Source organism: Scomber japonicus, chromosome 1 (assembly GCF_027409825.1).
Source record: "Scomber japonicus isolate fScoJap1 chromosome 1, fScoJap1.pri, whole genome shotgun sequence".
In the NCBI taxonomy this organism is placed as follows: domain Eukaryota; kingdom Metazoa; phylum Chordata; class Actinopteri; order Scombriformes; family Scombridae; genus Scomber; species Scomber japonicus.
In genome coordinates this window covers 35,478,824-35,489,304 of record NC_070578.1, presented here as the reverse complement: position 1 = coordinate 35,489,304, position 10,481 = coordinate 35,478,824, and the positions used below count along the sequence as shown (strand labels likewise).

Here is a 10,481-nt window from a genome sequence, read left to right as displayed (position 1 = left end):
CTCCCTCTCTCCCTCCTTTCCTTCCTTCCTCCTTCCTCTTTCCTCCCTCCTTTTCTTCCTTCCCTCCTTCCTCTCTCCTTTCCTTCCTTCCTTCTCCCTCCCTCCTTTCCTTCCTCCTTCCTCTTTCCTCCCTCCTTTCCTTCCTTCCTTCTTCCTCCCTTTCCTTCCTTCTTTCCTCCCTCCCTCCTTTCCTTCCTTCTTCCTTCCCTCCTTCCTCCCTCCTTTCCTTCCTTCCTTCTCCCTCCCTCCTTTCCTTCCTCCTTCCTCTTTCCTCCCTCCTTTCCTTCCTTCTTTCCTCCCTCCCTCCTTTCCTTCCTTCCTCCTTCCTCCCTCCTTTTCTTCCTTCCCTCCTTCCTCCCTCCTTTCCTTCCTTCTTCCTCTTTCCTCCCCCCTTTCCTTCCTCCTTCCTCTTTCCTTCCTCCCTCCGTTCCTTCCTTCCTTCTTCCTCCCTCCTTTCCTTCCTCCTTCCTTCCTCCTTTCCTTCCTTGACTCAACGACAACAGGAGGGTTAAATCCACACTTGAACCACGGCCAGTGTTGATCACAGGACGCACCATTACTGCATCTAAAAATAACAAGATCCTATCACTCCAATGGAGACATATGAGTGGAGCTGACACCGTACTGTCAAAGCCTGTTTTTTTTTTTTTTTTTTTTTATGGTTGCTATTCTTGACACCAGTGAGTCACGGTCCTGTCTATAACCTGCAGGTGACGAGCATGAGTCAGTGTGATGCCTGGATTAAAAAATACAAACTGGCTGAACAAGCAGGAGATGTTTTTTGGAAGTGAAATGTGTGAGTGGAAAAAAAGAAGAAGAGAAGTCACTGAGGAGGACTACTGTAAATCCACCAATTAAATAAGTACAACTATATATTTTAGTCATTTTTTGTGCATTGTATTTGTTTTTGAGCAATGGATACTGAACCTGAGCATCAAACTGGACTACAATGATTGATTATTGAATGATGATTTATTTGCTATTGGTGTATTTTATTAATGATTACTATTTGCTAAGGATAACCAAGACTGAAGGAGTTAGGAAAAGTATGTGATTCTACACTTTATGATGGTTTAACCCTCCTGTTGTCCTCCGGTCAAGGAAGGAAGGAAGGAAGGGAGAGGGGAAGGAAAAGAGGAAGAAAGTAAGGAGAGAAGGAAGGGACGAAGGAAGGAAGGAAGGAAGGAAGGAAGGAAGGAGTAAGGAGAGAGGGAGGGAGGAAAGGAGGAAGGAAGGACGAAAAGAGGAAGGAATTTAGTAGAGAAGGAAGGAAGGCAGAAAAGGAGTGAGGACGAAAAGAGGAAGGAAGGAAGGAAAGAAAGAAAGGAGACACAAAGGTTAAGCACTTTTTGATTATATGTGATTAAATGCATTGCACTTTCTATTATTACTATCTTTAAAAAAAAGTGTTGAGTAACAAAAGAGTGCAGTAACAAGTGTTATAAAATAATAATTTGATTGTTACAAAGTCATAATTTGATTAAAATAATTTATAACCTATGACCTAGATCAGAGGTGTCAAACTCATTTTCATTCAAGGGCCACATACTGCCCAATTTAATCTCATGTGGGCCGGATCATTAAAAAGACGGAGAAGGAAGGAAGGAAGGAATGAAGGAAGGAAGGACAAATAGAAGGAAGAAAGGAAGGAAAAGAAGGAGGAGAAGGAAGAGTAGACAGGAAAGAAAGACGGAAGGAAGGAAGGAAGGACAGATGGAAGGAAGGAAGAGTAGACAGGAATGAAAGACGGAAGGAATAAAGGAAGGAAGGCAGGCAGGAAGTAAGGAAGGAAGAAAGGGAGGAAGGACAGATAGAAGGAAGAAAGGAACGAAAAGAAGGAGGAAAAGGAAGAGTAGACAGGAATGAAAGACGGACGGACTGAAGGAAGGACAGATGGAAGGAAAGCAGGAAGGAAGAAAAAGAAGACTGAAAGGAAGGAAGGGAGGAATAAGGAAAGTGGGCCGGATAAGACCCCTCGGCGGGCCGGACCTGGCCCACTGGCCGCATGTTTGACATCCCTGACCCAGAGTATCCTGACTTGAATTTAACCTCTCTGCCCATCTGTGAGTGCCGAGGCCACACGTGGAAGGTCCCCCAGTGCACCTGTGATGAGATCTGTGCCAAAAAGTTGATTTGACAAGATTTTGATTGGTCAAAAATTACATAAGGTAGAGCATGGGTGTCAAACATACGGCCCGTGGGCCAGAACCGGCCCGCCGAGGGGTGCTATCCGGCCCTTTTCCTTCCTGTGTTCTTTTCCTTCCTTCCATCTGTCCTCCTTATCTTCCTTTTTTCCTTTCTTCGTTCCTTCGTTTCTTTCTTCCTTCCAGCTGTCCTTACTCCCTACCTTCCTTTTTTCCTCTTGGTTCCTTCCTTCCTTCCTTCCATCTGTCCTTCCTTCCTTCCTTCCTTCTGTTCTTCCCTCTTTCCTTCCTCCCTTCTGTCTGTCCTTCCTTCACTATCTATCTTTCCTACATTACCTTTCTTCCCTCCTTCCTTTTGTCTATCTTTCCTTCCTTCCGTCCTTCCTTCCTTCCTTCCTTCCTTCCTTCGATCTTTTTAATGATCCGGCCCACATGAGATCAAATTGGTCTGTATGTGGCCCCTTGAATGAAAATGAGTTTGACACCTCTGAGGTAGAGGGACATCTCACTTTTTCACGGTGGGCAGCGGCAGAATTATCAGTATAAAAAGGGAATGTGTATCAAAAATCATTGTAGCATAGACGCTGTCTGTTATTCTGGTCCCCAAGACTTTCTTTGTCGACAAATAAAACTTCGAATCTTGGTGATTTTTCCTGTTTTGGACCTTTTTGAAACTTTAACTTTTAAAATATCAAAGTATTGAGCTGCTATCTTCTGATAGGACAATTTTTACTGTGTGTGACTCAAGTCTGTGAGAAGTCTTAAATCTAAAACAGTGAGTTGATATGAAATGCTTACACTGAAGATCTGAGGTTAAACTAATGTATAATATACACTCCTGTTAAAATGATGGAGGGGTACTGCTGCCTCCTTTTGACAGAAAAATGACATCACAACTTCATTTTTTATTGTTTTTATTGAACTTTTCTCACTTCATTGAAAAAGTGAATACAAAGTAAACGGTTGATTGTAAATCATAACTGGGTAAATATCCAGAATTTAAACAAAAGGACAGAGAAAAATCCCAAATTCAGACACCATAAAAATGATAAATTTGGAAGAACTTGTCCAGATATTGTTACTGATTATGAATATTCTTATAGAAAAACAGATGTTGGCTGCTTGTGTAATCATGACGAGCCGAGAGTGGAAGAAACTGGATGTCGACTCTTTCCTTTGGTCATTAGGTGTCTGGTTGGAGAGAAAATATGAGATTGTGATTTACAGATTACAAACAGTAACTAGTTACATGTACTGTAACAGTGTTATTTAATGAAATCATAAAATAAATGTAGCTGTAATCCCTTACAGTTACTGAGAAAAAATGTGTCATTAAATTACAGTTACTTATGAAAATGTTGATGATTATAAAATGGGATTAAATCTGAAGTCAGACCTTTAAGATTTTACCCTAACAGCTGAATTTAGGAAGGAAGGGAGGGAGGGAGGAAGGGAGGAAGGAAGGAAGGAAGGGAAATAGGATGGAATGAAGGAAGGAAGGAAGGAAGGGAGGGAGGGAGGGAGGAAGGAGGAAAGGAAGGAAGGAAGGAAGGGAAATAGGATGGAATGAAGGAAGGAAGGAAGGAAGGAAGGAAGGGAGGGAGGGAGGGAGGGAGGAGGAAAGGAAGGAAGGAAGGAAGGGAAATAGGATGGAATGAATGAAGGAAGGAAGGGAGGGAGGGAGGAAGGGAGAAAGGAAGGAAGGGAATGAGGGAGGAAGGAAAGAAGGAAGGAAAGGAGGGAGGAAAGAAGGAGGAAGGAGGAAAGGAAGGAAGGGAATGAGGGAGGAAGGAAAGAAGGAAGGAAAGGAGGGAGGAAAGAAGGAAGAAGGGAGGAAAGGATGGAGGAAAGAAGGATAGAAGGAAGGGAGGAAGGAAGGAAGGAAGGGAAATAGGAAGGAAGGAAGGGAGGGATGGAGGGAGGAAGGGAGAAAGGAAGGAAGGGAATGAGGGAGGAAGGAAAGAAGGAAGGAAAGGAGGGAGGAAAGAAGGATGGAAGGGAGGAAGAAGGAAGAAGGGAGGAAAGGATGGAGGAAAGAAGGATGGAAGGAAGGGAGGAAGGAAGGAAGGAAGGGAAATAGGAAGGAAGGAACATTTACCCTAACAGCTGAAAACATCCGTTCGAAAATTGGAAAATTCATCAAAAAGTCATCAAATGTAATAAGTTACATTACTTTGAATAAGTAATTTAAATAGTACATAACTTATTACATTTTTAATAGAGTAACTAGTAACCTGTAATCTATTACATTTCCAAAGTAATCTTCCCAACTCTGAGTATGAACCATCTCAAATTTGTTTTTGCTGCTGTTACAGTGAAACCTGATCAGTAGTTTCTTATATCTGCTGTGTTCTCACCGTATGACTTGGTAGAAGAGTCCTTTTTCTGGTTTTTAAACTTATCTGCATCCGTACAGCCTGTTGACACGGGCAATGTCATTGGCACTCATGGTACTGGCTTGTCCGAAGTTAAGGTTCGGGTTGCTCTTGGCAACGATGGTGGGTTGCCCGTTCTTGGAGAAGGCGTACCTGTAGGACACAAACACATTTTTAGTATGTTGTATCTTTGCTTTAAGAAACAGAAAATAACCACCCAAGTAATTTAAGTCAATGTGACATAAATACACTATATGGTCAAAATCACTCACTTGCTGTAATGCATGACGGAGTTGAAGTCATAGGGAGTTCCCAGGTTGTTGGTCTGCACCTTTGCGAAGTTGCTTTCCCTTCCTGAAAAGAAAGAAAGAGCAGACCAAAATATAAACACACAGATCTTAGATTTTGACATTTTTCTTCCTTCATTAACAGTGATATACTCCATTTTTCTCTGCTGAGTTAGCCGCCGAGCTAGGAGTTGAGTTAGCCGCCGAGCTAGCCGCTGAGTTAGCTGCCGAGCTAGCAGTTGAGTTAGCCGCCGAGCTAGCAGCTGAGCTAGCCGCCGAGTTAGCCACCGAGCTAGCAGTTGAGTTAGCCGCCAAGCTAGCCGCTGAGTTAGCCGCCGAGCTAGCAGTTGAGTTAGCCGCCGAGCTAGCCGCTGAGTTAGCCGCCGAGCTAGCAGCTGAGTTAACAGCAGAAAGCTCTCAAACTTAGCGTCCATGTTTCTGGTAGAGGTGGTGACTTTGATTGACAGGTGACACTTGGTAGAGGGCGGGGTTTCAGCGGACTCGGCGGCCACGCCCACAGCATTTTGGAGCAGAGAAAGAGGTTTGAAGCCTAATTTCATATATTTGGTGATTTTTTTAATCATTCAAATTCGGCAGGGTGGTTAACAACACACTTTTCTGTGGTATGTCAAACTCAGAACACATATTTATTCTTACTTTACACGGACTTTAAACATTGTGTTAAACATAAAATAAAACAGAAGTGTGAATGTTTAACATGTTTTTATGTGAGCTGACCTGACTGGATGTTCTGGGTGAGGATGTTGACGTATCTGTCTCTGTCGGAGCGGACTTGTTCGTGGTGGAAGCCGAGAGCGTGGAGAACCTCGTGCTGCACTGTGTCCTGGTACAGACAGCCGTTTCTCCTCAGGGACACACGCTGTCCTCCTCCCTGACGACCCAGGTAAGACCAGCATCTGATACACAAACACACACACGAATATCAATATGACTGATGCAATGGATGATACAGTGAATAACCTGTATGAAAGCTGCTATATAAATACGGCTTGATTAATTGATTATGGCTTCTCACTTCTTTCCTTTTTGCTATTGACAGAAAAAAGTTCCCTTGACTGCTGGACATCTTGACTTTAACATCATTTTTTGGGGGTATTTCCTGAACCAACTGATGTTTTTATGTTTTTTGGGAGGACATACGACATGTGGCAGGTGGGACAACAATTTCTACACTCACAGGATACATAGATTAAAAAAAACTGGTATAAATTTGCTTAGTAGAGGGACCTACCCAGTTCCAGAGAAGAAGTAGAGGTAACTGCGATGCCACCAGCGCCTCCAGTAGAAGCGAACGCAAGTGGACTTGTGGAAGGTCAGCAGGCCTCTGATGATGATGTTACGCTCGGCACTGGCTGCAGAGACACAGAAAAAAAGTCTTAATCGCCCTTAAACAAGATATACCCTTCCTTCAAACATCCCAACCCACACTGTCAGGATGAATCATTCTGTATTAATTTAAAATAGCACTCAGTTAATTGATTTAAACCCTATGATTATGTTTATTATTTATGTATTTATGATCACATGTATTATATTTATGGTTATATTTATTTATTTTATTTATGGGTATATTCTATATTTTTGTTATTTTTTATTTTATTTTTTTATTACATTTTATTTTTTATTTATTAATTTTTTTTACATAATTCATGTATTTATTTCATTTTTTAAAAATTATTTCTATTTATTTATTAATTTTAAATATTTGAGTTTGTCCATTTAGAATTTTTTAACATGACATTTATTATATTTATGGGTATATTCTATATTTTTATATTATTTTTTTAAATTATTATTATTATTTATTATTATAATTAATGTATTCATTTCATATATTTTTATTTCTATTATTTCTATTTATTTATTCATTTAAAATATTTAATCCATTTAGCATTTTAAACTTTAAACCTTTTTCATGCTGATATAAGAAATATGCTAATTTAAGTGTTGTTAGTTATTTATTGCCCATTTAAAGGCTACACTTATTAGTAAAATGTTGTTTATGGGGATCAGTAGTCCTTTGTTTGTGGTATAATGTTAAATATCTACCAGAATTTTAATTGTGCATACACAGATAATTAAATACTGCTTTATGTAAAACTCTACATTATAATTATTCTGAGCATCATGAATATTAAGCAGCTACTGGTTTTGAAACTTAAACAAACAAACAAAGTATGAAGATGAAGAAGATAAAGATTTTAAAGCGTGTTCGTTTTTCCGCTCAGGGAAACAATGAGTCACTGAAAATATGTAAACAGCATTTCAGAGATGTAGAACTTTAAGTGTTTCACCGCCACGGACGGCGTGGGTTCAGCCTGCAGGTGTAAATGATCTCTGCATGACTTCTCACTCAAGTCCCACTCTCTCTACATGTGCATTCCTGTAAGTATGTCTAATCCCTGTTTCTGAAGCAACAGTCAAGACTTCTGCATATTTCTCAAGTCTCCACTCAAGTGAATCCTACCATAAAGTGAAAGACAGTAAATATCGTAATGTAATACTTTAATATTTACACAGACTTACAGTATTGGGAGGAGATGACGATAGGCACTCTCACATAGCGTCCAAATTTACGCCATTTGCAGCCTCTAGCAGTGCAGGGGTCGGCGTTCCTCTTCGTTGTTGGGACGATGTCATCGTGAACCAGTCCTGATGCTGCAAAGCAAACAGACACAGACATTCACAGCAGGAAGGCGAACTTGGGTTTTACATAACTGCTACAGGAGGTCTTTACATTTTTATATACTGTAGGGCTCAACTGATGAATTAATATGTCAACCATTGTTTAGTCTACATAATTTAAGAAAACTAAAATTTAAAAATCCTTTTCAAGTTTTGGGAGTTAAAGTGCTCATTGTAATTGTTCTGTGATATTTAAGTTATTTAAACAATTAATAGATAAGGCTTTTACATTAAAAAGAAATCAAATAAAATTATACTCTTCTTACTTATGTCAGCATTTGCTTTTGCAATGACGTTAGAGACGTCTCTGGATGAGTCTGAAAAAAAGAGAAAGAGACAACGTAGAATATCAGAAACAGGCACCAGCATTATTAAATGTGTGTATAATGAAATGTAACTTCAATAACTTCAACTCACCTCCATCATCTCCTTCTTGAGTTGCACCCTGAGACACAGAGACACAAGATTGAACAATTTATACTTTTTTCCCCCTTTCTTTTTTGATGCTTCTGCTATTCAGTGAAAACCAGGTTTAAAAGGATTAAATGCTCTTATATGTATTTAGACATTTAAAGGCTCATAACATAATTTAAAAATGACTGAACAATCTCAAAAATGCTTAGTCAGCAACCCTTTTCCCCATTTTAATGATTATATTATATTATAAAATATTTAGTCTTACCGGAGGAACAACTGCCAGCGAGAGGAGGACGAAGAAGAGGATGACTGGAGTCATGATGGAGGTCCTTTCCAGTCAATATCAGTAGATGTGTGAAGTCTATCTCTTTATCTCTTTATCTATTTGAGCACCTGTCTGATGCTGGATGTTGGATGCAGACAGGTGCTCGGCTGCTCGCTCTTTATAGGCGGCTCAGACGAGGTGTGGCAGACGTTTAACCAATATCTGTCGAGTCATCACTCATCAGTCAAAATACTTTCGTTATGTAAAGCTGAGTCGAACCACTGAGCAGGGAGTGATACTCCAGGAAATAATCGAAGTGATGAGAAGATGGTATCTGATGATGTCACACGTGAATGAATGGAGGCATTAAAGTAACAATGAAAATAAAAACAGAGTAGAGCTTTATGTGTGTGTGTTGATGAGAGAGGTGGGGTGGTTGCATTTGGTTTTTGTTTGTTGTTAGGTTGGTTTGTATGTTTCTAGATGTAATACTTGTGCTCTTCTTGGTCACACTGAGGTATTTTTAGCCAAAGTGTAAATCCACTTGACAGCTTCGCCTCATCAGATTAGGGCTTAAAAAAACAAAAAAACAAAAACCCTTCATCTGTCATCACTGGGTGAGGTGATTCATTATAGAGAGAAGAATGCGTTTGAGTGACAGGATAACAAATGGGTCATTGTTCACTGCCGATGCTGGATCGAGTTGGGAATGAGGAACCGCTTCTTATGTATAAATAAATGTACATTTTCTTTTGTTGAAGACACCAAACCATGAAAAGCAGCGCTACTGTCGGGAAACGGCCTAAACTGGGCGAACAGGACTTATGACAATTTTCAGTTTTCAAGTTTTTTAAGCTGTTGTTCTCAGAAACGGCTCTGGGTTGCTCCTTGTGATGTACAATGACATCTGAATGGCTGCTGATGTGTGTTACGTTGTGGTTTTATTGGACTTCAGCACAGCTTTTCATTGTTTTGACCAACTCATTGTAATCCATTGCTGTAGCTTTGACTTTCTTCAGACTTGTTTCCTCCTCCATGCACCATCTGCCTCTAGCACAGATTATCAGTAGTTTCAGCAAGATCTCCTATCATTCGAACCCTTCCTTAACTGATGAGCTTTATAAACTTTATGTATTGAACAATTGTTTAGATAAGTAAAACTGGGAAATGGCAAATAATTTACTAAATGCAGATAAAACTGAAGTCTTGATTGAGTTTTGATGCTTATATGAGAACACTTTTGACAATTTTCAGTTTTCATGTTTTTTAAGCTGCTTTCCTTGAGATGTAAAATGACATCTGATTGGCTGCTGATGTGTGTTACGTTGTGGTTTTATTGGACTTCAGCACAGCTTTTCATTCTTTTCCTTCATGCACCATCTGACACTAGCACAGATTATCAGTAGTTTTATAAAGATCTCCCATCATTCGAATACTGGTGGCATCCAGTTATATTATTCTTCCTTCCTTAACTGATGAGCTTCATAGACTTTATATATTGAACAATTGGAGAAATGGCAAATAATCTTGATTGAGTTTTGATGCTTATATGAGAACACTGTGACTCATTAATGTTTCTTTTGTTCACATTGCCAAACTCAGTTCGTCTCTGTTGTGTCAAGAGCTGAAATTGAGACATTAATAGGCCAAACATGATTTTATCTCATCATGTTTGGGCTACTCAATAAGTCTTCACTGGATCATATTTTACAAACCATCCAAAATGCTGCTTCTGCTGCTGAGCTTTTGACACAATCCAACAGATGGTCACACCTGATTACACCTGTTGTAACTTCTATGCATTTAATTACTGATTATTTTATAATTCATCTTAAAATCTTGGTGCTTCAGACACATTTTAAGACTAAGAGAGAGATTGTGAATTCCTCTACTGAAAGCTTTTGGATTAGTCAAACAATACAGTAGAAACAGTTTTGTAGGAATTGGCTTTGTAAAGATTATTATCAGAGCTGGAAAGTAACAAATTACATTTACTCACTTTACTGTAATTAAGTAGGGTTTTTTGTGTAGACTTGTACCTTTTAAAATAGTTTTAAAAATCTGTATTTTTACTTTTACTTACGTTTTTTTTGTTTTAAATATTGTATTTTGCCACATTTGAAATCACATCCATTACTGAGTAAAAAATAAATGTTAGCGAAATTTTAAAAAAAAGAAAAAAAAAAGCAAAGGAGATACAGAAGCGTTTACTATCATTATACAATAGTTTAACATTCATAAAGTACTGCAGCCTATCACAACCTGACAGCTAGCTCTCATATTTTAG

The 10,481-nt window shown here is 39.2% G+C and overlaps 1 protein-coding gene across 1 annotated transcript; it reads right to left on the bottom strand.

The window, feature by feature from the left end:
• Nucleotides 1-4,542: 4,542 nt before the first annotated feature.
• On the bottom strand, nucleotides 4,543-9,833 carry LOC128362818 (high choriolytic enzyme 1-like). Its single transcript, XM_053323704.1, has 7 exons — nucleotides 9,754-9,833; nucleotides 7,779-7,819; nucleotides 7,354-7,485; nucleotides 6,059-6,179; nucleotides 5,545-5,723; nucleotides 4,792-4,873; nucleotides 4,543-4,672 (listed from the first exon to the last, which is right to left on the bottom strand). Exons 1-7 carry the CDS (start codon nucleotides 9,831-9,833, stop codon nucleotides 4,543-4,545), a joined length of 765 nt encoding a protein of 254 aa, XP_053179679.1.
• Between the last annotated feature and the right edge of the window lie 648 nt (nucleotides 9,834-10,481).